The sequence below is a fragment of the Toxotes jaculatrix genome, chromosome 7 (genome assembly GCF_017976425.1).
Source record: "Toxotes jaculatrix isolate fToxJac2 chromosome 7, fToxJac2.pri, whole genome shotgun sequence".
NCBI lineage: Eukaryota > Metazoa > Chordata > Actinopteri > Toxotidae > Toxotes > Toxotes jaculatrix.
In genome coordinates, this window is record NC_054400.1 from 20,248,389 (window position 1) to 20,275,707 (window position 27,319).

A 27,319-nucleotide genomic window follows, 5' to 3' on the forward strand; every position below is an offset into this window, starting at 1 on the left:
ATGACAGCACTGTTCGTTCCTGCAGAAGCCAGTGTGAGACGGCTAACCGCCAACAAACAATTCCTTTGACTCGAGAAATCTTTGGATCGGCTGTGTTTAGAGAAATTGTGAACAACCAACACGCGCTAATTACGTTCGGTAAGTTGCCGATTTTACGTTAGAGTGTTTTCTGGTTCACATTTGGCCACCCAGGACCTTGCAGCCTAAAGCTAAGCTAACTAGCTTATCATTAGCTTTCCCTGCTTGACTAGCGAACGTTAGCCGAATGTAACTTGGTTAACGTTAGCGCGCTACTGCTAGGTTAGCCTAGTTCACCATTCTGGTCTCTGTGGTCAAATCAGTGCAAACGCGAGTCCTTATTGACTTGTACTAATGTAACAGTTGGGCGTCTTGTATTAGTTTCCTTCACAGCCTTCGGTTGACCTAACGTTTGTTACATGGTTTATTTGATATGATTCTCAGCTCGTCTAAGCTACCTCAGTCTAAACAAAAACCGTAACAGACATTAATTAAACCTCTCTCATCTCGGTTTGTTGACTGCCTAGCTAAATCTCCGTTGGTTACTACACCATTTAACCAAGGACATTACAAACTCGCAAATTAACGTTAGCAGCACATTAAACAGAGCTTTCTGTGTTACATGTTTCCCCACCCCACCCACTGAGCCGGTGAAAGGAATGTCTAAAGTTTTAGCCTAGTAACCTAATAGCATATGTATACAGACTTAGTGAGGCCGTGAAATATAATGGCACGCTATCATTAAACATCATAAATGTTTAAACACTGGATGTTACTGTTAACTCTTTGTTGCATGAAAGTCATAATCTCCCCATTTTCTCAAATATTTCTCTTGTAATTAGTTGGTGACAGTGATAAGTCAGTCGTCAGATGTGGTGCTTTACTCTGTTTAATGTCCCCATAAATTGAATATGCTTGTGATTTTACTGTTTGCCAAACAAATAAGCTAGTGGAAGACTAGTCTTGGTGAACCTAAATTTGTAAGTGACAAGCAATGAAAATAAAAAATTCCCCAATGTGTATGCAAATGCTGACATATTAAATTGATATGTATCTGTCATGTTTTTTCATCATAGCTTCAGAAGTCAGTTTCTGTAACTTGTTAATTTTAATGTTTAAATGTTAATCAGCTGAGATTCAGGGTCAGTCGAAAGGGCTTTATTCCTCTGTAGTATATGTAGACTGCGTTGCTGGCAAATGAGTCTGCGTTATTGTCTGAGAGTAGAATGACTTTTAAGTTCAAGTGAGACCAAAGGATTACACACTATTTTTCTGCTTTGCAACAGCATTTATAATAATTCCAAGGCTCATTCATTACTTAGAAGTAGGTTCCTGTTTCTTGTCAGGAGGCACGATACTGAAAGCTTTGGAGATAACTGACAATGGAGTGATGCGGATAGCAACATTAATATTACAATATTCATATGAATTAATATTAATATTAATATACATTACAGTACCTCCATCTATGCTGCTTCCTGTAGTGGTGTTCAGCTGATGCTGTGTTTATATTTGTTGAAGTACAGGTTCATTTGTTTCTTTTCTAATCTATTTCTAAACCCTTTACTGTTTCTAAGTACCTTTACTCACTGAAGTCGATGAATACAAATTTGTTTAAGAGTATATTGAGCTGTAGAGCTGATGTTGTGTATATATCTATGCATGTGTTTGCTTCACTTTGTAATGTCAGCGGCTGTGCAACTTTAGGATTTTGTTATGGGTACAATGTTTGTGGCTTGGTATTACACACTGTTAATCTGATGTCGTCACAGCTTCCTTAAAGCCAACACACTCAGTATTTTGAATGGTCAGTCACTCAACAATTCGAATGGGAACCGTGACTTGGGCCACAAGGCATGGTTTGACCCACCATTGTGGGTTCTTCAGAAAGCCTGAAGGCTAGGCTCACCTTGCACCTTCTCCCCAAACGAGACTGGTGCTCCCAAAGAAAAAAAAAAAACTCCTTACGTTTACCACTAGGAAGTTGCCCTCAAGACAGCAGCTAAAGTGTCAGTACCTGTATGAAACTGGGTTAAGTTTCGTGATGTCTGAGTTTAAAGTTTAAAGGTTAAAGTTCAAAGAACTCATAACATTTAACTTTAGCACATAATGGACAACTGGTAAATGGTGTTCCATGCTAATGGTAAATACTGTTTATCTGTGAAACTTTCATAATATACCCAGTGATTAACTGCATATCCAGGATGATAACAGTAACATTAGGAATTCCAGCTTAAACACTGTTTTCTAAGGACGAAGTCCCTTCCCTTCATTCCCCTTGCCCTTCATTCTGTATTGGGTCTAGAAACATGGATTTAGGAAGATTCAGCCCCTGAATTGGGACACAGTTTGTGTGTATATTGTGTTTTTTTCTCTTTTTGCTACCACTGCATCTTCTTGTTTCCCAGACAGTGGACATTCTGGTCAAACATTCCTTTGGGGAAGAGGTCGCCTTAAGGCAAGAGAGGCGGGCTTGTGGCCAGAATGTCACTTCCTCAGTACTTAGACTGGCAGGATACATCAGGACAGGGATGGTGATAGACTAGTACAGTTTCCGATAACTGATGTTACGGAAACGTCATGGTCATTACTATAAACCGTATTAAGTTTCTGTACTGAGCTCATGTAGTGGGAGAAGTAACTCATGAACCTTATGTATGTAGAGCACAGTATTTGCTTTCTGAGACGTGTAAGAAATTTTCTAGAAGGGAAGTGTGAAGAGGATGTTGGCTCTGAACCATGAATACCTTTTGTAGAAAGTGAAATCCTTTGAATATCTATAAAAAGCACTTTGTTCCAGTGGTTGGTGTGTGTGTGAGAGAGGGAGATCATGTAGTGGGAGGAGGAGGCTATGTTCCCAACACCTTTACTCTGGTGCTGTGATGTAGTGTGGTTTTGTGCTTTTCATTTATAAGTAATTTTGAACTTTGTCATTAGATTACTTAAGTGGGACTGGCCCTGGCATTTTAAATCCTGTTTGCTCTGTTTGCCCCACCACTTGTCTCTTATGCTGCTTTGTTGTTATAATAACGGTGCTTACACGGATGTTATGGTCGAATGATTGGTCCTTGTGTCATTTATGGTATTATGTTCTTATCTTTTTCACGTAACTCAGAAGTCTAAAAATTATGCCTTACTTGACACTGTCTGTTGTTTGATTTCGGTTCTGCTTTAGAGTTCCTCAGTGCTCTCCACGACTGACTCACCAGGTAGCTCTGTGTAGTGGCTTGTATTGGAGCTGACAGGCACAGGAGGCCATGGCAAATGGCAGTTAACCTCTCTGCTAGCCACTTAATAGCCTAGTTGCTTTTTCACTTCCTTTCCAAGTATGTGAGGAATGTGCTTATTGAAGAACTAGAGTGTATATGTGGAAGTGTGCCATGAATGTACTCACCACCCTGTTACCTGTCAGTTCATTCAAGTGTAAATGTATAAATGTTTATATACTAATTATACAGGTTAAATAGGGTTATTTAAAGTGTAGTGTTGCCATTATTTTATGATCAAGTCAGCTATTGTTATGTTTTAACATTAGTTGTTTAGTCATTAAAATGTAAAAAAAAATCAAAGTCACAAGTGCCATAACAAGTAAATAAGGTATAAAAAATCTGTATTTAAGGATGTGAAATGAGGAAAAGCTGCACGTTTAAAAATTTATTAGCAAACATTTGATATTTTTGCTGATAAAGCACTGAATGACTGATGGCTCATGATATTTTTTTCATTGAGTGGTTGCAGCAGGCGGCCGTCACGTTTCTCATGTGGTAAGGAGCAGCTGTGTCTTATGAAAAATTTCTATACTACACTATAAATATGCACCGAATGTGTCTTTGTATTAGAGTGATATTTGACTAAAATTGTTCTTTAATCTCGACCTGTTTCATGCGAAAACGATGACAATCTATCACAGTAAATGTAGATCAGTAATCACTCTTTATTCTTGGTTTGCTAAGAAAATTCAATGCAGAGACTCGTCATTATGTGTGTAAATCTGCATAACCAATTTGATTTGTCAGGCATATCAACTCTAACGCTGTGGTTGTCTGTTAGCTTGCGTGCAATGACACTGTCTTGCAGTCATTCCCACTCTGAGGCAGTTTTCCCCAGTCTAGTCTCATTCTCCTCCCAGCGCCCTAACTCCACAGTTAAATCTGTGTTTGCTATGTTAGCTACCAGCTACAAAGAGGCTTTTGTGCAGAAGATTCACCACAAAATCATTCAAATTTCATGCACTCAGCTTGGATCGTATGTCTTGGCTGTGAGGATCTGGAAGAGGAAGAGTAATTTGCATATTCGCCTGTGTAGTGTTTACTGGAGCTTGTGAGAAAGCATGCTTTTGCTGTTGTAGTTGGGCCTGTGTGTGCAACACACTGAATGCAAATGATCACTTCCCTTGAATGACGTGAGAATCCCATCTGAGCTAATGTTCAACTAGATCTTTGCATAAAAGGGAACCACTTCCTGCTTTTCCTTTCAGTACATTTACTTTAAATGCAGTGTAACTCGAGGGAATACTGATAGTATTTGCAAAAATGATAGTGAGGCTGTGGTAAGGCAAGTGGAACTACTGCATAGTAAGTCAACTATTAGTTCAGCTAACTTTCTGGGGTTAATAAGTAGCATCATTTCATCAGACCCAACCTGGCCTGGTAAATGCTCACTTCTTTTAAATACCCTGTTCTGTTGGAAATTTGTTGTCCCACAGCATGAGCTGAGACAACCCCTGATGATGTCATTAGGGTTATTTTATTAGACCTGACAAAGCATCTCCAGAGCCACAGTGGACACTGAATCTGTGTTTGCATGCAGAACAGTGGTGGAGTTCCCCTTTAACACAGCTGACTTGAAAAAACAGGCTTTGGTCTGACATTTGATCAGAGGTTATTTGAGATTTAAGTTCCAAAGATTCTTCTCATTTATCTGATCCATTCCATCTTGTCCCCCTTTGTGCTTCAGTCATTTGCCTCTCTGCCTGTGTGAGCTGGTGAAGATGGTGAAGCCAGACATCCACACTCTGGCCCACCACCTGAAGCAGGAGCGGCTGTACGTGGCGTCGGAGAAGCAGCTGATCCAGAGGCTCAACAGTGATGTGCTGAAGACAGCTGAGAGGCTGTACAGGTCCGCATGGATCGCCAAGCAGCAGAGGATCAACCTCGATCGTCTCATTCTCACCAGGTCTGACCTACCATCACTCTAGACACGAAAAGGAACAGTGAAAGGCTGATGTAGTCAGCTTAGCGTATAAATTAGTAATAGGGAGAATAGATAGATAGATAACTTTATTAATCCCAGAGGGAAATTAGTTTGTCCCAGCAGCACACATACACAACAAACACAGTATAGTTATAAATAGAGAGATTAATCTAAGTAAAATTTATGTAAAATTCAGAGCACAGTTCTGGAGGCTACATGTGTATTATACAGTCTGATGGTCTCAGGTAGAAAGGACTTGCTGTAGCGCTCCTTAGAACATCTGGGCTGCAGCAGTCTGTTGCTGTGGGAGCTCCTCAGACTGTCCAAGATGCTGTAAAGGGGGTGAGAGACATTGTCCAGAATGGCTTGCTTGGCTCTCTAACTTGTTTGTATAATCTGTGACCAAACAGAAAAAAAAATCCAGACATCCCATGTCCTTAGGATGTCTGGTGTGAACAACTCATCGTTCCACAAGATCTTTGTTGGGTGATGGTCTTGGTGCTGACTGGGCCACTTCAAAAGGCAGATTTTCTTTGCTTGAAGTCATTCTCTTCTTGATTTACTTTCATGTTGAAGGTCGTTGTCCTTCTACCCATCTTGTACTGAGCTTCAGCTGGTGACAGCCACTCTGACATTATCTTGTAAGATGCCTGGTTAAACAGAGGCAACAAAGTGGCCCCAGATCGCGATGCTCCCTCCTCCCTGCTTCACACCTGGGATAATGTTTTCATGGTGGTATGCAGTGCCCTTTTACGCCATACCAGAAATTGTGTCAATACCGGTACCATTAAAATTTCATGCCAAAACAACATTACAAAAAGTGCAACAGCAGCACATACTCCCATATGGTCAGTGTGGAATCAGCAGTTTAAATTGACAGACAGACCAGTGTGAAAATATTCTTTTAAATATCTTGATGAAGCTCTAAACTCTTTTAGATCACTTTGTAATCCTTTCCTCCTTCATGCACATGTAAAAACAATTCTTGATCTTACGTTTCTGAGAGTTTTTTGTGAGGCCTGGTTCACTTTGCTTCTTGGGAATAGCAAACTCAAAATGTTTTTGTTTTTATAAAGCAAAGCAGCTCTAACCCACATCTCCAATCTTTATTTTATTGACTGGATACTGAATTTGCTAACTCCTGACTCCACTTAGTTTTTGTTGATGTCATTAGGTGTTCTCATACTTTTTCCATCCTACGCTGTGAATGTTTGAGTGATGTGTTCAGTACGAATATAATGATTTGTATGTAACTAGTTGAAAAAGATTGTGTTTGTTCATAATTGATAGATGAAGATTTCCAAAAGCTATACAAAGGCAGCAGACTTGCTTGAGAAGTCTCAAGCAAGTCTGCTCCAAATACCATGTATTGGATAACTCATCACAGTCTTCACAGACACTTAGATGAAGACCTGACCATATTTGAAGACAAATTTATAAATAAATTCGGGTAATTCTTCCTGCAGAAAGCTGTCAGGAAATAATTCAAATACTGCTAAATACAAATATTTAACCTTAATTTTGGAGTTTTTTGGTACAGATACCTTGATTTGATGATGTTTTAAACATTTTCCAAATTTGAATTCTGTTGTACTAGTACAAAGGCTAAGATGGCAACCCAAGAAAACAAAATAAGCACAGTTTAGATAAGTTGTCCTAAAAGGGAGGTTACAGAGCCAGAGTGTAGTTTTAAGCATGTGTTAAAGCCACTGCCTGTGAGAAGAAGTTGCAGTTGTTGGTACAAGAGATTTTGTATGATATGTATTAGAAATGAAACCACTCTTGTCTGCAGTGCGGAGGCCTCTCCAGCTGAATGTTGCCAACATGCGAAAATGCTGGAAGACACACAGTTTGTTGATGGCTACAAGACTCTGGGCTTCCAGGAGACCATCTATGGCGAGTTTTTGGCCCGGTTGAGAGAGAACCCCAGACTGGTGGCTTCCTGCCTGGTGGCAGGAGAGAGGCTGAACCAGGAGCACACCCAGGGGGTCATCCATACAGTCTTCACCTCACTTTATGGCAACTGTATTATGCAGGAGGATGAGAGCTATTTGCTACAGGTCAGGAGCCTTTTTTGTCTCTAGTGTCACACATTAGAAAAATTGTTTAATAGCTTCTTCGGAAGATTAATGTTCTTAACTAGTGCATGTTTCTTTCTCACCAACTCCCAGGTGTTACGGTACCTGATAGAGTTTGAGCTGAAGGAGAGTGACAACCCTCGCCGTCTGCTGCGACGGGGAACCTGTGCCTTCAGCATCCTTTTCAAGCTCTTTTCCGAGGGCCTGTACTCAGCCAAGCTCTTCCTCACTGCCACTCTCCATGAACCCATTATGCAGCTACTGGTGGAAGATGAAGACCACCTGGAGACGGACCCAGCCAAGGTTACAGAGCGCCTCACTCCGGCCCAGCAGGATCGCTTTGGAGAAAAGGGCTCTGAAGGCTACAAACAGAGGGTGCAAGCAGCAGTGGAGGCCAATGAAGCCAAGCTGGTAGCTCTGGTCAACAAATTTATCGGTTACTTGAAGCAGAACACCTACTGCTTTCCCCACAGCCTGCGCTGGATTGTGTCCCAGATGTACAAGACGTTGTCATGTGTGGAGCGTCTTGAGGTAGGCGAGGTGCGCACCATGTGCACAGACCTGCTGCTGACCTGCTTCATCTGTCCAGCTATAGTCAACCCGGAGCAGTATGGTATCATCTCTGACGCCCCCATCAATGAAGTTGCCCGTTTCAATCTAATGCAGGTAAGTGGCACTGTAAATGTTTTTCCTGTTACATTATGGGAGTCCTTCTGCTGGAGACTGATACTGCATTATTTTTTGGTAAACAGGTGGGGCAGCTTTTGCAGCAGTTGGCTATGGCTGATGATGATGCAGACCCAAGGCGGAAAAGCAGTTTGTCTAAATTTGATAAGGTGTGTGAATCTAGTGTAATGTTTTTTTTTTTTTAATGCCAGCTTAATTGCCTGATATTTCTCCTTGTGCTAAATTATCTTTGTGGGTTTCTGTCTCCAGAGTTGTGTTGCTGCCTTTCTGGATGTGGTGATTGGGGGAAGAGCAGTCGAGACCCCACCCATGTCCTCGATGAACCTTCTAGAAGGCCTCAGCAGGACTGCGGTCTATATTACGCATAATCAGCTGCTAGCACTGGTAAGCCCTTTTGCTATTGATAGCTCAATGTAACATTAATATTTCAATTATTATGTAACACGAGAGCAGTACATATTAGAAATGCCAAGCTGCATCATAGGCACTCCCTACAGACCAGGTCATGTGATAAGATTTTGGAGCACCATGCCGCATACATTTGCATATTTCCCTGAAACCACTCAAAGTACTTTCAGATACAGAGTTCATGTGCAGTCGGTGTACAAAATAACAGAAGTGCCTAACAAGCCAGATAATACAAAGCTGTGTGTTAGACTTTCTTTTGGTAAAGCTCAGAATATTTAGTTTTTTGTTGAGACTAGGGGTGTTGTTTTAAATCTGTTGTTAATTTTAAGACATGGTGTGTTGAGCAAATATCTTATTACAGCACATCCTTCAGTCAGTGTTGTTTTTTTTTCTTGTGACCAGTTGCATTGCAGCTTTTCTATGTTTGACATATGTGTCATCATTGCTGAGACCTTAACCTACAGTATTGTCATTTTACACCATTTGCATTTTAGTTTAAAAGCTAATGTACTAGAAGTTCAATCATGACTATGTAAATCATATTTTAAAAGGCTCAATAGTGAGTCATGTTTACTTAAATGCCAATAGCAGTAAGTGAAAGCTGTAATAGACGTAGGCCAAACACTGTTGTTGTAAGTGACATTTCAAGGTAACCTGCAGACATGAAAAAAGACAAGATAGTACCTGCCTGAACTGTTGATGAATCAGTTGCTATCATAGCAGAAATGTGACAGGAGGAAGGGTGTATGAGCCAGCCTACCTCATAACCTTAATGTGACCTCAACATACGATGCATGTATATTATGACATTTATTTGGGGACATAAGGCAGCTAAAGTGACTTTTGGTTCATTTTTGTGTGAATGCTGTTTGTAGCTTTGGTGCTGATTGTTTCCTTCCACTTGCTGCAACATACCTTTTGGCAATAAACTCAAATAAAGCCATGTGTAATCCCACGTTTTGTGCCAGGCAACAGTTTAGATTCATGTAGAACAAGAGCTTGGCAAGTACAAACTCGTTATCTCACACCCTTCCTCAGAGTACCTGTTGACTTCCGAGGATTGATTGATGGTTTTAAGAATAACTTCTTACATTTTCCACTTTCTGTGTAGGTGGACTTTGTGCGGAGTGTGACTGCAGGGGACCACCTCCGGGAGGAGGAGCACATGGCTCTGGAGAACCTGCTGGCCAACGTGCCCCAGTCTCGGACTGTGAAGAGCAACAGCCTGGAGCTCACTCCCTCCAACACCCCCCAGCTCTCCCCGGCTACCACTCCTGCCAATAAGAAGAACAGGCTCCCCATAGGTACCTACCTCCACGGCCTCTTCCTTTCTGCAACTGTGGTTTTAGAGCAGATGATAGATGTATTGATGTGCTCAATATGATGCAACCTCTTGTAATTTCCCAATATGAGGATCTGAAAGATATTTTGCTTTATAGGAATATCACAATCTGAAACCAGAACCAAAAGATAGAAGTGTAATATTTTGTTTAATGAGAAGCAAAATAAACAAGTAGAGCTGAGTGGTGATGGCTAGTGAAAGGCCTGTGTGTTATAGGAAGCTAATGAGCTTCTTCTCAGCTTGTTACAAAGATAATTAGCATGGCCTGGATTGAGGCTCAATTACAGAAATGACAACCAATTAAATTACCAAATATAAATGAACTCATTTTAATTGGAATGGATGGAAAAGATGCAGTCTACCTTCATTAGCATTTTCAAGACAAATGATGCTGTAGCAGCATCCCCTTAATTAGAAATGAACCACTTGTGCTTGCTTCTCTGAAATATGACATGCATATACACAATCTTGACTTGACACTTGAAATACTTTGAATTCTGAGATATGCTCTGTATTCTTTCTCCAACTCCCTACCTTGTCCTTCTCCTTTCCTCCTGTGCTGCCAATGAATGACCAGGACAACACTTAGCTGCTATAACATCCTGGGACCCCACAAGCACCACTCTGTCTGCTCACATTCCATTAGTAACCCCGTTTGGTGGGTAGCCTGTCAGTCGTGTTAGAGCTGGGGTGAACTTAACCCATGTATCTGTTGTTTCACCCAGTTAACACCCATCTAGTCCATGCTCCTAGCTGCACAGTAACCACCCTGCCTCGCCACTGTTACCTAGCACTGTTCTTGTCCATGTGATCTCACCATGCTTGCTTTGCCTTGCACAGTGCTTTGGCTCATTATTAGAGCTAAGATGTTGTTCCACTCATTATGTTTTCTAAGTTTTTCCCTTTTTGCTTTCTCATTCAGCGGAATATGGCTATTCATTACCAGGTAGAGTGTGGAAAAAAAAATCTGTCTTCCACCTTTCCTCTCTCTGGTCTGTGCCTGAGTTGTGTTAAAAATAAGGGAGACAAAAGTGTCATTATTTTATGCAGTGACACTGGCTATGATGGTGTAGTTGTGTTCTTAAAATCCCATTTGACATCTACTCTTCTATTATTATTTTGCCGATGTCGAAGATTTTGATCATCATATTAGAGAATCGGTTGAAGGGCGTGCAGGGCGCAGTTTCAGATCTCAAAAAAAAAATGCTCAGCAGAGGGAATGTGTTGTTATTGATGGGTGTATCAAACAGTACAATAAGCATCCTTCGCATATTCAAACTGTTAAGTGACTCATGCACTTATACTTCGATAGAAACATTGTTCATGAAAACCACTTACCCAGAATTACCGTGATGTGGTCACATGTCTTAATGTATCTATGGATTTCTCTTTAAACGATTAGAGAAATCAGTATCAGGCATCCTATGTAATTCCAGGACCTCAAGGAACTTGTATACCAGCTGTTCTGTTTAAGTTTTTAAAATATATCCAGTGGATGGAGCCAAAGAGTCAGTGATGTGCACCATAGACTTTAGAGTGGTATGAATGTCCTGTGGTACTTAAGTGCTTTGGTTTTGTCAGGCCTACCATCTTAATCCCAGAAACACTGTGGAAGCGGGTTACTTAGTATTTAAACATGCACAGAGTACCGTGTTTTTTATGTACAGTGATGCTAAAATAATTTTGTGTAAATAATATGGCAACTATAGCATCTTGTTTTCAGAGATATTATGACTAGGTTGTCTACGTGCTTTAGTGTTTATCTATTTGCAGCTGAGCCAGTAAACTTTGCATAGTGCAGATAAAAAATATATTTTCATGTTAAAAGAAAGCTCAGTCTTTACTGTTGTTAACTAACTACTGCTTAACATCCTGAAATGAGAGGTAAACTTGTCTTTAATGCCACACCAATGTGACAAGAGGGAAGAATTCCAAAGGTAAATTTTGACATTTCTTTTGTTAAACTGATAAAACCATTGTGACTTGCAGCTCATTTGGAAGTAAAAAGTTTGTGATCCACTAAGATCATTGTCATTACTTATGAATAACATTTGCAGGCAACACATTGGTGTGACATAACAGATGAGTCTCAGTTATCTAGTTTCAAACTTATGGCTAAAGCTGTTCATTTTCCTAAATACTGTTTGATTGTTTGAGCTGAACGTACTGCCTAAATCAAACAACATATTTTTTAATTTAAACCATGGCAACACATGCTGTTCTTTAGTGTCCTCGGAATGTAACAATCAGAAAATAACGGTGGTTCCCTACTAATTCCCTCCAACCCACCAACCAGCAGCTGCTCGTAGCCGCAGCCGTACCAACATAGCCCAGGAGGGGGAGGCAGAGGCCAGCTCCCAAGAGTCCCTACAGGAGCTGATGCCAGAGGAGGTGCTGGTGATTTCACTAGGAACTGGTCCTCAGACCGTCCCTGGGATGATGTCAGAGAATGAGGTAATGTGACTTGAATTAATGTACTCATTTGCAGGAGAGATGATGATGTGATAAATTCAATACCATATTTTTTCCTGTCAGTGAAGGGGAGTAAGACTTCCTAGAGTAGTGCTTTGCATGTGCTTTCAATTGATAAGAAACCTTGTATTTCATGTAAAACTAAGTCACTGAGCCAAATTTAATTGTCTCCTCCTGTCTTTGAATGCGTTATTACTTTGAGCATGAATGAACCACCAAACCAAACATAATATATACACATATATGTATGTATTTATATATATTTATTATTGATGCACTTCCTCTCTCCACCGCCCTCTAGGTTTTGAACCTGCAGATGGCTGATGGGACCCAGGGGGAGGGCCATGCTGATGATACCAAGCTGCATGGTAAACCAGACAAAACCCTGCGCTTTTCCCTCTGCAGTGACAACTTGGAAGGCATCTCAGAGGGTCAGTCTACTAAATTTTTGAATGTCACAATGTCATAAAAAACGGATTGATTTACAAACTGGTTTCGTGACCTGTTGTATGTATGTTTTTATTTATTCATTTTTTTTCCACAGGTCCCTCCAATCGTTCTAACTCTGTGTCGTCTCTGGACCTGGAGGGAGAGTCTGTTTCTGAGCTGGGAGCTGGACCATCAGGGAGCAACGGGGTGGAGGCTCTGCAGCTTCTGGAGCATGAACAGGGTATGTGTGTGTGCGCACGAATGTCTAAACGTTGAGTTGAAAACTGAAAGTATCTTTCTTTTTAGATGAAACATATCCACAAGCAAGACTAGTCTAACATACTGTCTCCTTCAGCAACCACTCAGGACAACCTGGATGACAAACTCCGCAAGTTTGAGATCAGAGACATGATGGGTCTGACAGATGATCGGGACATCTCTGAGACAGTCAGTGAAACCTGGAGCACTGACGTGCTTGGCAGTGACTTTGATCCCAACATGGATGAAGATCGGCTGCAGGAAATAGCAGGTGGGGTCATGGCTTAGTTTCCTGTATTTGTAGACATTCACTTCCTGCATCAGTTTGCAGTTCTCTGACTGTTGATTAAGTAGATTTAGGGAAATGTCATCACCTTGTGGTATGTGGGTGAAATAGCATCAAAAACAGGTCTTCCAGTTCAGTTCAGGTTCTTATACACATGCACGGACTTTGTTGAACATTTTCCCATGTTTTCTGTCTTTTTAAAAATAAAGTGAATTGCATTTCAGCATTTGAATAGCGCACATCATAAGTAAAATTGTTACCTAATAGAGCTGGATGTAATAATTTAGGCCAGTGTTCCCATTTATTTCATGTATTTTTATGTTTAATACATTTTTTGTACTTTTTATTCAGGTAAATGTATGAAATTAGTTTTTTGAGTCTGTTTTTTGTTGTCTAATGTGTGTGCTTAATTTGAATAATATAGATTATATATCTATATAGATTATTTCTGTTTAAGAAATAACACTGAATAATAGTTGGTAATATTCGTTTTTGGATTCTTTTCATGCCACTGCCACTGATTTGACTGAATATACAATTATCTTCCAGTTGATAGAATACAATAATGAAAGGGACACATTTGATTAAAATAGTCTCGAGAGGCAAAACAAGTTTTTCTGTGGGTCTCAGTAAATATATCCTAAGATAAGCCTGCGTAATCACAGTGGCAGTAGATAAGTACATGCATAATCCTAATTTACTGAGATATAATGTGAGATAAACCTCTTTAGTAAACTGTGGAGGACAAGTTCAGCGTCAACACTCTGTTGAGCCAAAACTATGTAAGACACAGGTTGAAAAAAGACAGGTTTACCTAACGTGAAACCAGCTGTAGAGAGTACATCTGAGTCTGACTCCCGTCTCCCTGTCTCCTCTGCTTCAGTGTTTTTCTTCACAGCCTTTCCTGCCCATCTCCCTCTCTCCTTCACTCTCTCTCTCTCTCTCTCTCTCTCTCTCTGACATTCACTCAGTCCCTGCAGTCTTATTGACCTTGGTTCCTTCTCATTTGCATCCACCATTTTTCATTCTTCGGAATATGGCGTTGGGGGACTTTTCCATCATTAAGTGAATTTACAGCGATTTCCTTATGTGTTTTCTCCAAGGGATTGGGTTATGAGATGCACATTAAATATCCATTAATACCTCATTATCCCACTGATAAGATTACCATGATAATGAGGCAGAAATTCTAATTGTTTCACTTCTTGTTGTGCCACTCATTTAATCATCCACCTGAAAGACAAGTACTCTGCGCCCCTACCTTGAAGACTGTAAACACGGACAGCGGGATAGAGCTCACCCACCGCCAATGAGAACCCTGCCCCAGCCAACATCAGTGCACACTGTTGCCTGGGTGCTGGCATGAGTGTGTGCTCATGGCGTGTGTGTGCCATGAAGTGGAAGCATGACGTACCGGGGGTGCGGCTGCCACAGGTCGATTTTTTTGGTCCTGAGCCTTGGCCACTGACTCCCACTCACACCTGCTAGCTCTTTTCCCCCTCCTCCACATTCTTCCGCCTTGTTAAGCCACAACTTCCCAAATGGAGATAGAGGGACACTGTGCTAAGGACTTTGTGGGAGGGTGAACAAAGCGGTAATTTGGTTGTGAGTAATGTTAGGCTTAATCAACAGATCAAAGTCATGGCCCCGGAGGCCAGGGCAGGGTGACATATTACCATTAACCTCTGACCTTTGGCTCAGTGGTATATGCGCCTGTGGGTCCCAGCATGAAATGCATGTGACCTCCAACTCTCTACATCGCTGTATGCAAAGCTCACTGTCTCTGAAACCCCATCCGCTCAACAGAGAGACACTATTATGTATTTTTGCTTATCTCAGACCTTTTCACAACGTCAGACCTGAAGGTCTGAAATTGATGGAACAGTTTCATATTTAATTAAGATGTAACACATGAAATGAATATATCAAGAACCGTATAGTGCTAAAACAATTACTGTTTAGTTGATCAAAAGAAAATTAATTATTAATTAGTCATTTCAGTCATTCATTAAGCAAAAATGCCAAACATTTGCTGTTTCAGCTTCTCATGTGGTAACTGTTGGGATCATTTGGTACTTTTTATGTTTTTATTCACTGTAAATAGAAGATCTTTGGGTTTTGATCTGTTCATCAGATAAAACCAGCAATTTGAAAATGTAACTGTTTCTTTTATCATTTTATGAACGTCATCTATAATTAAATGATGAAAAAACTATTGCAAGATTAGTTGATAATGAAAATAGTCATTCGTTGCAGCCCTGCAAATGGAGCAGAGCATTAAATATGAACATACATGTAACTCAAAGATTCCAGCCTTTTACCAAAGGCATCGTTTCTTCAGTGGCATTCTCAAGTTCACACATTGCTCATATTTAAAATCTGAATAATTTATTAGAACTAATTACAGAAAATGAATCAACATCAGTGCCTTAACAACACATACTGTAGAGGCTTGGTAAAGGACTAAAAGGTGCCTTCATGATGACCTTGCTGCTATAGAGATGACTTCTTGCTGGTCTGATACTTTTCCAGATGAAAAAAGGTGCAGGTTTAATGCTGCTGTTTAATGAGGTTAACCCTTTGTCTGTCTCTCTCTCTTCTCAGGGGCAGCTGCGGAGAACATGCTCGGCAGCCTGCTGTGTCTTCCTGGCTCGGGTTCAGTGCTGCTGGACCCCTATGGCTCCACCATCTCAGAGACCACAAGCGAGGCCTGGAGCGTGGAGGTCCTGCCCAGCGACTCAGGTGGGGAGTCAGGTTTATTTTGCTGCTGTAGACACCTTTTGACTGTTCTTTTGCTTCGTTTATTGTCTCGATTCTTGGACTTCATCTCCATGACAGTCTCAGATGTGTATTTGCATGCACGTGTGTATGCATGCATGCATATTTATGTTAGCTCAGTATAGTGGGGGTTGGGACACCAGGTGTGGTTGCACAGCAATCCATACCAAAAATGTGTGCATACATCTGTCATCATATTTGTGTGCACTTGCCTGTCTTTCAGGACAGATCCGCCTGTGCCAGTAAAAGGCAGCTCAGGGTTTCCTTAGAGGGACCACCAGGTGTGTTTGCACCTGTGGTGCAGCAGTGGGGAGGGAATCACGAGGAGAGCAGCTGTCCTCAGTCACTTTACATGGTGTCAGTTTTTTATTTGGCTACACCTAACATCGCATTGATCGGAGAATCGTGTGCGCATTTTGTTTCATTACAGAAATCACTCTCAGCATCACTTGCATCACCATGTCGGTGTGAATGCAAGTTCAGTCTCAAAAAAAAAAAAAAAAAGCACAGATTGTACTTTCTTTGTCCGTTCTTGCAAAATGAGCATTCAGTCCAAACCTTTTATTAATGAGAGATTACGTGCTTAACTCCCCCTTTTGGAAACCAGTGTTTTGTGAAAATCAGTAGAGTGCTTTATTAACAGCGTTAAGTGTTTCTTTGAAAAGCATGGGCCTTATGTTAATTGAAGTAGTACACCATTTCAATATGTGCAGTGCAGAAATGACATGCATGAGTGTCTTGATTGCTTTTTGTTCCGTTTGCTGCCCCTGTTCTGCTCGGTAATACGTGATCGGAGGCTTGCTTCGAGTAGAGCGCTTGTTTCATGGCTAGGCAGCAGAAAACTACACTCTGAAGAGCACTTCACCAACACATTATTACTAACGAGCATGCAAATGAGTACTGCTGTTAGTATGGAGCCTCTGGGTTCGACCCAACAGCTCCATTGGGTAGCCAAAGAATTGGCCGTACTAGGTTTATGGTTTGCTTTGGCAGTTTTAAGACATGATAATGTATGCTTTGTTTGATTTCATGCATATGTGTGCACTTGGTTTCCCAATAATCGTAACAGAGGAGGGGATGGAGTGAGAGAATGGCCATCATCTGTAGCGAACTGCCACGAGTAAAGTGGATTATGAGCTTCTTTCAAATGTACTTTATCCACAGTTCAAGTGAGAGAAGTACACAGTCTTGTCTCAGAAGTGTTTTTTTTGGGAGTTTTTATGCATATTTTCTTTCCTTTTGGGTTTGTTTGCAGAGGCCCCAGACCTGAAGCAGGAGGAGCGTCTGCAGGAGCTGGAGAGCTGCTCAGGTGTCGGCAGCACCTCAGACGACACAGAGGTTAGAGAGGTCAGCTCAAGACCCAGCACACCAGGCCTCAGTGTTGTCTCAGGTATAAATCTAACCACTCCATCTCCCCCCTCTCTAACTACTGCTTTGTCTACTTTTGTGTTCTCTCTGAAACAATCACTTCTACTTCTGTTTTTCACTCTGTAGTCTTTGTTGTCTTCCAAAAGGTGAAAACTCATTAACGGACCCGCATTATTAAATTCAGGTTCAATAAATGGACTGAAACAGCCTGTTTTTCACTCTCCTTGTTTGTGTGCAGAGCAGTCGTGTTACTGGGAAGGTTGTTAACCAGGGGTCAATGGGAATTTTTCTGTATGACACAGAGGTTAATGCTGGTTGTCTTTTCCGTGGGCTCAGGTGGACGTGCTATGTTGACACGCATGACGTAGAATGCTAGATTAAGAAGCCAGCGGTGACGTTCCTGGCTCAGCTCACAGGAAAACGTCCCATGGGGTCCGGCCGATGGATAGTCTTTGTCTGATGATCACTCTTATCTGTGTCTTTCCCCTAACCCATGGGAGCTTATGCTACCAATTTAGAGTTCCCACTGGGTTCCCATCTGAGAGAGACCATACAGCATAGTCCAAAGAAAAAACTATCCTCTTTTGTCAGAGAAATGGTGAACGTACGGTTTCTCTTTCCTGACTGCTGAAACATCTCACTGTAAAGGTGATATTGAGTTGCTTTCGTCCTGAATGTCAACACAACTGTTTTTGGGTTGTTTTTTTTCTATGCTGCAGGTATCAGTGCAACCTCAGAGGACATCCCCAACAAGATCGAGGACCTGCGGTCAGAGTGCAGCTCAGACTTTGGAGGGAAGGACTCTGTGACCAGTCCAGATGGGGAGGAGTCAGGCCACGGTAGGAGAGTGTCACATCCCTGCTAGGCTAGCTAAGCCATCAGTCTGGTGTCTATCTAACAACATCAGCCAGATCTATCAGTCCCTGTCACTTCTACACCTCCCACCAAGCTAAATCACTTTTTTCACTCACTGCGCTTGTAATTGTTATTTAAAGTTATACTGGAGAGTTAACTGTTCTGTGTTAGCCTGGCTGGGGAATCGAGCTTTGGAGGCGAGGCTATTATCATTTTATCTTAATGTTATAAACCATTTTTTAAACTAGCAGCAATATGCGTTTGCGTGTTAGCGGTTGATTTAGTTCACGTTGTTAATAGTCTCATATCCTCTTGTGTTTTTACAGGAGCACACCATCTGACATCTCCACCCTCACAGGCCGATTCCTTGCTGGCCATGTTCGATCCCCTCTCCTCTGGTGAAGGTAATTTGCACTCCCAGAATGCTCTACAACCAATCAGAGCTAAAAATGAGTATCATTAAATCCCTACCCTAATTTTGCGGACGCACAGAACAGCTTGAGCTCTGCGAAATTAACCAAAAGACTCCATGTGCCCCTCACACAAGCCTTACTCACCTAAGCGTGTAAGTGCAAGTGAAATGTCACTTCATTTGGCTCATTTAGTTTCCCAGATTATTCTTAGCAGTCTTTGTTCCTGCTTCTGTGTGTTTTGTTTGTAGTGCAGATGGAAGGGTTTGAGAGAGGAATGGTGGTTGCTGTGTGTCTGTGGCAAGGTGAAGGGATGACAGGTTGAGAGACCTCACCCCAGGCTCTTTGGCACTGTCCCCTTGTCCCACTGTGCTCATGGCACAAGTCTGCCATTGGAAGCTTTTCAGGAGAGAGAGTCTACCCTTGGAACAGGTGGCCTACCTACACCTAGGGCTCATCTCCCACTAACATCTCTCTTTAGTGCTCTCCCCCACTTTTGAGGCGTTTTTTTTTCCCTTCTTTTCCCCCCTACTTGTTTTATTACGCATCCACGTCAGCGACAGCCGTGGCCAGAGGCATTATGTTTTCAGATTGTCTGCCTGTCCCATTCTTGTGAACATGACATCTCAAGAACGCCTTGAGGGAGTTTCTTGAAATTTTGCTTCAGTGATGTTCACTTGGACTCAGGGATGAACTGATTAGAATTGTGTGGCCATGGTCAAGGTCGCTGTGACCTCACAAACACATTTTTAGACATAACACAAGAATGAATACGCTAATTATGTTGTAATTTGCGTATCCTGTTGGATGTCTAATAGGATAAAATGATGAAGAGATGACATTTTATATTCAAAAGGTCAAAGGTCAACTTCACTGTAACTTCATCATAATATTCAGCAAAGAGGTTGTGGCCATATTTCACGTTTGGTCAGATTCTGAACTGGTGACACTGATCTGGAGTGCCCACCTTGAAACTGTGGTGATTGTATAGATCCTCTGTGCTGCTAGGTTGAAGAAGTGTGTGAAGCGTCCACATTTTATAATTTGTATTTTATAATTTTTTATTCTATTCACTACATATATTATGCCACATGCATGTAAACTGCAACTTGACTGGTTGGCAGAGGCATACAACCACAAGGCAGTAATTCTAGTTGTATTAGGTGAGATGTTGGCACAGACCATCACTATCTCCTGATAAGTGTACCGGTAGAATTTCATTAATATAGTTGTAAAAGCAGTTAAATAGAAGTATATACTTGTATTCACTCAGCCTTAGTAAAGTGTGTGCAGTGGGCTGGTAAATGACCCTTAGAATATTAAAGAGAATGTGATGACAACTATTCAAAGTGCTCAGGGACATTTAAATATTGTCCAAATTCATTCAGTAAAATTTATTGCATTTACTTTTATTTTGTCTTCGTTTATGTTTATGTCTTTTGTAACCTCAGGCTCCTCCACTGGAACAATAGTGAGGCCCAAAGTGCACTACGCCAGGCCCACTCACCCTCCACCTGACCCTCCCATCCCTGAAGCCAGTGCCCTGGGGCAAGAGACGCGCCACTCTCTCTTCACGCCTCACTGCCTGGCCCAGGCTGAGCTGGAGCACACCAAGCAGCGGCACTCCTTCCCTGACAGGCTGGTCCGCAGCCGCAGCTCTGACATCGTGTGCCCAGGCCGCCGGCCCACAAGTGACCCCGGCCTTAACCGGCGGGTAGCAGTTGAAGAGCGTGACCCTTCTGGGGCCTACGCTTTGGGACCCTCCTCATCCCCCAGCAAGGACTCACTGAAAGGAGAGGTAACCAGCCACAGTAGTGCTCTCGATTAATGTTGTAGATGGTTGTGTTTTTGAGAAATGCTGCTTAAAAACAGCTGAAAAGTAAATGATTGAGGTTTTTTTGAAGCCATTTTCAGCTGTTTTATTAAATAATGCCTAAAGATGATGTGTTCATTTCCATTCAAAGGCTGAGGACAGGAAAGACAGTGACGATGAGAAGTCTGATCGCAACAGACCATGGTGGAAGAAACGTTTTGTGTCAGCCATTCCCAAAGGTAAGGAACCAGGCCACTTGGTCATTTTAAACATGTCGCCTCCTCTAAACTGAAAGATGAACTGGTGTACATTTAAAAGTGATCTGTTTGATTGCAGCTCTCCTTTATTTTTTTTGTTGGGGGAGTTCTCTTAATCACAACTGACAGGAAATATCACACTATAAAGAGCAGAGCGAAAACCAATTTATAATGTGAGAAAGAGAATGATGATCCATGTTGTCCACTCCATTGCTGATGTTCCAGTTGGAAAATGATGTTTCTTGTTGTTTGAAGTTACTCCAGAGACGTGTCCAGTCCTTTTTTTCTCACGTCTCACTGGCTGCAGATTTATATAGACTTTTCAAAGCTAATCAGTCATCAGAGGAGCTTTAGCTGTGTAGATTGTATGGCTGTAGCCCTCCCAGCAGTGCTGTCAGCCAGCGGCTAATGGTCATTAGATAGACCTCTCTGTCATCAGCACTGATAGATGACACATCTCTTGTTGCAGTTCTACTCTACAGCCATCTCTCATACATCTGTCTGGGAAATAATGAGCTGTGCCCACACGGAATGCCTGCTTATTACTCTTTGAGATAATGATGTTTCTTAAGTAAATATTAAATTGATATTCATAAAATGGAGGACACTGTGCACATGGTAACGTACAGAGAGCCTTGAAGCCCAAAGCCACCAGTCTCCTGCCAAACCTCTTGTAGAGTCCATTGTGTTTGTCCTGTTGCTCTGCATGGTGACGCACAGTCAGTTGTCCCGCAGAGCGGCAGCCTGTGTGTGAAAGGCCAACCCTGTCTGTTGTGTTCCTCACAGTGCTGTATTGGACGGCTGAGAGTGATGTCCCAGGTAAAGCTTCCGTGCTGTCGTCATTGAGCTAGCTTTACTGCTGGAGCCAGCGGCTGCGCGCCCATGCTGCTTTGTAGATGTCACCTTAGAGCTGTAGAGCTGTGATGTGACATGGTGTACATGCCCACACTCCTCATCCATGCATCCGTTTTATCACCCTTCTTTCCTTTTTCCTTTTGTATTTTTTTTTTTTTTTTTGCTACAGTATCTTACTCTATGGAGAACACAGAATATCAGTGTAGATACTCCACCCAGTGTTTCCTGTGTGTGTCATCAAATTGTAGACTCTCTGTCTCCCTTGTTTGTCCTGTTTGCACTTTGTGTTAACAGGATAAGCATCAGTGGGATTAATTTCATCTATATGGACTGTACTTCTTATGAGTAACTGTGGACGTTTGTGATATTCTGGTTTAATTCACCATTTCAATGTTGTTTTGCTTTTTTTTTTTAAGTTGTACAGATAGATTTTTTGGTCCTGTATTAAGTCATACATTCCACAATGAGATTTTTTGTCTCAATAATAATAATAAATCAATAAAAACATGAAAAAATAAAAAGCCATTTAAAATGGCTATCAACAGCTGACTCATGATCAACCTGTCTTCCAGTGATAGTGAGAGTGGTGTCACTCCGCCCAAGTCAATCATCATATGTCTCCTCCACAGCTCCAATAGCAGCGTTTAGGAAAAGGGACAAACAAGAGAAAGATGACATTGCCCAGGAGCGTATCCCACAAGGTCAGTCTTTTATTCTTCAGTCTTACTTTTATTGAACATGTTATTGGCTGAAACTAATCCACCGTGGTGGGTTTAATTTTAATGCAACCCGTTTGTTTGGTGGGTTTGTCAGATGACCCATTGCCCAGACAGAGCACACAAGCACAGGCAGCTGAAGACATCCTGGACAAGTACAGGAACATCAAGAGGCCCAGCGCGAGTGATGGAGCCACAGCTGGAGCCTCCTATGATGGTACAGGAGGTCAGTAAAAATAACCAAACCAAAACAAAACCAAAAAAAAAACAAAAAAAAAACACGTACGCATATCAAACTTGCCATAGACAAGGCTAATGATTTTCATTTTGGTTTTTTTGTGTATTTTCACAGATCTTTGTGTTGAAGATAATGTCCATGACTCTCCAAGAGAAGATACTCTGCAAAACATTTCCACAGATGACCTCCCAGACTCAGCCAGCCAGACGGCACAGCAGCATGACTCCAAGTTCTCTTTCAGGTCAGACATTCACAGTTCGGCAGGAAACCACAACAATCACTCAAGGCTTTCTAGTTTTCTTAGCAGATTGCTTAACAATTGCTGTTAATGAGAATATATTTTTTTGTTGTTTTTTTTCTTCCAGTGACGCAAAGAAGAAGTTGAGGTTGGCGTTGTGCTCTGCAGACTCTGTGGCTCTGCCCATTATGGCTCCTGCAACCACACGAAATGGGCTGCCTGACCACATGGATCCTGAAGGTTGGAGTCCTTGTGCATCTGTGATACATCTTAGTACTTGAATTGACAGTAGCCTGCTCCACTTTCTCTGTGCTGTATATTCATTTGGAGCTATTGTAAAACTTGGTCTTATGTTTTAGTTTAGGTATCTTTGTCACAGATCTCCACAGGGAGCAGGGTACAAGCCCTTATTCCTGGCAAGCATCCAACCAGCTGAAAGTGTCCTTAAGCAACACACCAAATCTGTACCACCTTCACCTTCTGACTCACCTTTCAAGGTTTAGGGCAAGGTTGAAAGAGTAGCGGCTGTTAAAAGAGAATTCCCATATGGTGTCAGTGAAATATCACATTATTAAACCATCGTACATATTAAAAATACTGGTGTAACTACGTATATTGACATTGGCCCAACATTTTTCTGATGCTGCACAAAATGAAGACAGAGCTCTTAAGCTTTCCTTGCAGAAATTCTGCAGGGTACCACCTTCACATCCTGAAGCAGGGCCACAGCAGGCGGAATCAAACAGCGTTCCTGTGAAACGGTTAACACTAAAACCAGAAGACTCTTCGTGCCCATCAGTCAGTTTGTCATGTGGAGGCGGCAGTTTGATCATATCACAACAGCCAGGCGTTCCTTTGTGAGCTGCGAGCAGTGTCGTCTAATACTGTCTCCCCGTCGTCCTCTGTCTTAGACAATGAGATCGTCTGCTTCCTGAAGGTCCAGCTCGCAGAGGCCATCAACCTCCAGGATAAGAACCAGATGGCCCAGATCCAGGAGACCACGCGCTGTGTCAGCCGCTTCGACGCACGCACGTGCAGGAAGCTGCTGGCTGCCATTGCGGAGGATTACAGGTAAATGTGGAGGCCTGGAGAGACGAGGAAAGCTCACTTAAAGCACCCCATGGGTCTTTCATTTTGTTATCTTTTGTTTGTCCAGTGCTTAATGTTATTTTAAGCAACTACAGAGAATAATAAATAATACAATGCCATTTTTTGTGTTTGTGTTTCCTTTAGAAAGCGGGCACCATACATAGCTTATCTAACTAGGTGTCGTCAGGGCCTGCAGACCTCGCAGGCCCATCTGGAGAGGCTCCTCCAGAGGGTGCTGAGAGACAAGGAGGTGGCGAACCGCTACTTCACCACTGTCTGTGTTCGGCTCCTTCTTGAACACATGGAATCCAAGATGCTTGACTTTATTAAGGGTATGTCAGCATTTTCATTTTTCCTGTAACTAAGCCCCACTAGCTGAGCTTATTGATTTATTTGTTCTTCAGCTGGCCTTTGCTGCTACCCTCCAAAGTACAATCTTCCATCCTATTGTCTGCCATTTTTTGCATATTATACACGATTTATTTTGCTGTTATAACTCCACAAACAAAAGAAGCAAATATGCTTTGGCATATTAAATAATGTAAAGATGTTCCCTCTTATAATATGAGACATTAAAGTTCTGTTTCAAGTATATGATGTGGTTATACACAGTGTCACTTCCAGCTCAACTTAACCACTTAAATACAATCAGCAAACAAGGTTACAGCTTATATCCTGTGCTGGTGTTAACCGTGTTGTTCTTCTGCCCCCCTTCCTTCCAGCGTTCCAGGGATGCACAGCGGCGGATGACAAGACAGCAGCAGTGGAGGATTTTCTGCGCTACTTGTACGGTGCTATGGCCCGTGATGCCATTTGGCAGTATGCAAGCGAGGACCAGCTGCAGGATGCCCAGATGGCTATCGAGCGCAGCGTTATGAACCGCATCTTCAAACTGGCCTTCTACCCTAACCTAGATGGAGATAGTCTCAGAGACCAGTGAGTAACTGGTCTCTGTTTTGTGCTGTACAGATCCCAGTTACTCACTGGGATCTGTACAGCACAAAACAGAGAGCTTCCGTAGGTAGTATTTGATTTATTTATTTTTTTGGTTATGTTTGAAAGACTGTGGAGACAGCAGAGCAGTGCACTGTATATATGGAGGTAGGAGTTGAAAGTTACCACTACAGTTGTCTTTGTATGGAAGTAATTTAAATGTCCTACATTCAGAAAATGCTGTGATGCTATGATATGTGATGATGTAGTTGCTCTGTTTCTTTAAATGGCAGGAAAAATGGTCCTCTAATTTCAGCTGATAGATATTTGGGGTTGGTATATTATCAGAACAGCTGCACTGGTGGGTTGGACAGTGCGTGTACTGTATCTGTTGTCATATACTGAGTTGTTTTGTCTCACACAGGCTTTTCCATGAACACATCCAGCGGCTCTCAAAAGTTGTGACAGCCACTCATAAAGCTCTTCAAATCCCAGAGGTATTTTCTTGGTGACATTTTCACGTCCATGCATTGGAGGAGACACGCAGGGGGACACTTGTTGGTACACAGGAACTTCAAGAAGGATTTTAACTTTTCTGCAGGTTTACTTGAAGGAGGCTCCCTGGCCGTCTGCACAGTCCGAGATCAGAACCATCAATGCATACAAGACGCCACGAGACAAAGTCCAGTGTATACTGCGCATGTGTTCCACCATCATGAACCTCCTCAGCCTGGCCAATGAAGACTCCGTCCCTGGAGCGGATGACTTTGTCCCTGTACTTGTCTTTGTCCTCATAAGGGTAAGTCTGTTTTTATTTCAAATTAGACTCGCTACTCAGCTGTATTTTCTTAAGCAAACTTCAAACTTCATTTTTCAAGAATTTGTACCTTCAGTGTAGATCACCTATTGAGTTCTTGTCAGTGAAGACTGAGAATAAAGATCAGAAGACACTTTAACAAAACGACTGTAATTGCAGTGCACCATAAAGACTGCTTTCTGCTAACCTGTGTGGATATATTTTCCATATTTCCATATTTATGATTATAATCTGTACGGCGTTGCGTGAGGTTCGTTCAGCGGTTAATGTGGGCCCATCCCCACATCTCCTCCCCTCCAGGCAAACCCGCCCTGCCTGCTGTCCACCGTTCAGTACATCAATAATTTCTACGCCAGCCGGCTGAGTGGGGAGGAGTGCTATTGGTGGATGCAGTTCACCGCGGCGGTGGAATTCATTAAGACCATCGACGATCGCAAGTGAAGCAGAACAGCCACCTGTATGGGCAGACTGCGGGGGAAGGAGCCGGGAGACTGGGAGACTTCCCAACCAACTGCTCCCTCTGCACAGCTTATAAAACCTGGCCCTCAGCCTGCTCTTTATTTGTATAGCTTGTACATAGCCAGAGACGTTGAAAGATTACAAAATATATATTACTGTATGTATGTGGACAAATCCAGGTTTTAGCCGTGGTGAAAAAACGGCCTTGGGGAAAAATTGGCAAGATGTTAACTTTGAACCTGATTTGGATTTTTCCTTTTATCTTTGTCTCTTCAGTCATGTTTCACTTTTGGGGTCTGTATTAGGAATTTTATATACACAACAGTTACCAATATGACATTAAATCAACATAAAAGATAATCCTATATAAAGGGACCAGACTTGCTTGATGTGATCACTGATCTTATTGTTTTCCCCCCCCCGAGTGAGAGGGAAGGGCTTCCAATTAAATTACAATATAATGTTCATTAAATGCATTGTAACGTGGGGATTTACAGTGCGTGATAGTTACTGATGGGATTTAGTGACTCATAAACACTGTAATCAATTCACAATAACCATACTACTCATGAGATATCAAACAGTAGGGCAGCTTATTTCATGAATTGTTTACTTCATCTTATTCCCAAAAACACGTGTCAGTGGTAATTTGGACATAAGGGCCCACATATTTATATGAAATAAAATGTATTTATTTCTGTAATTCTATTTAATGCTTTGTTTATCTAATTTTAAAGGAAATGAAAAATGCATATCATGCCCTTTCAAGATGTCTGAAGCGAGTAGCGTTGTTATAATAAAGTTGCGAGAAAAGCTTGAGTTAGGAAGGCACCTTAGCAGTGAAGAGGCCTCAGGTGGGGAATGTGGGCGATTATGATACAGGGTCAGTTCATGCACAGAGCAGTGGTGGCATTTATGGAAATATTGAAAATAGTGCCTTTGATGTGGGGCGCTCTGTACAGGTAGTTATTTTTGAGTTTTCTTTCTTTTTTCTTTTTAACCCAGAATAGGCTTCATCCCCCCCTCACACACACACACTTCAGTGAGCCAACCACGTTTCACTGAGAAACCTTTGTCCAGCCCTCGCTGCTGGAACATGAGCATCACCACATCGCTGATTGTCGTGGCTCAGTCCCTTTAATACGCTAGAGTTTGAACAAGTATCCCCTTCGGTATTGTCGATCCTACCTCAGAGTTGAAACCAATGAGCCTGATATCAGTCTGTAATACAGTTAACTGTCCTGCATTGGTTGACAACAGAGTACTGGATCATTTTTGCACTGGTTAAAAAAAAAAAAAAAATATTAAAAAAGTTAGGGGAA

The 27,319-nt window shown here is 41.9% G+C and overlaps 1 protein-coding gene across 4 annotated transcripts; it reads left to right on the top strand.

Annotated features, from left to right (window-relative positions):
- Positions 1-27,319, top strand: gapvd1 (GTPase activating protein and VPS9 domains 1). Of its 4 annotated transcripts, none has more exons than XM_041041864.1 (28): positions 1-138; positions 4,975-5,193; positions 7,004-7,271; positions 7,383-7,955; positions 8,042-8,125; positions 8,226-8,360; positions 9,496-9,688; positions 10,304-10,384; positions 12,023-12,180; positions 12,500-12,629; positions 12,743-12,868; positions 12,983-13,156; positions 15,776-15,913; positions 17,205-17,339; positions 18,037-18,156; positions 18,499-18,576; positions 20,034-20,380; positions 20,547-20,634; positions 22,137-22,208; positions 22,321-22,449; positions 22,576-22,702; positions 22,827-22,939; positions 23,611-23,770; positions 23,933-24,120; positions 24,511-24,724; positions 25,146-25,218; positions 25,323-25,520; positions 25,839-27,319. In XM_041041864.1, the coding sequence occupies exons 2-28, from the start codon at positions 5,009-5,011 to the stop codon at positions 25,977-25,979; spliced, it is 4,428 nt and encodes a 1,475-aa protein (XP_040897798.1). In that variant the 5' UTR covers positions 1-138; positions 4,975-5,008; the 3' UTR covers positions 25,980-27,319. The 4 variants fall into 4 exon arrangements, with proteins under 4 accessions (XP_040897798.1, XP_040897799.1, XP_040897800.1 ...); XM_041041865.1 differs by having other exon boundaries at positions 12,026-12,180; XM_041041866.1 differs by lacking the exon at positions 10,304-10,384.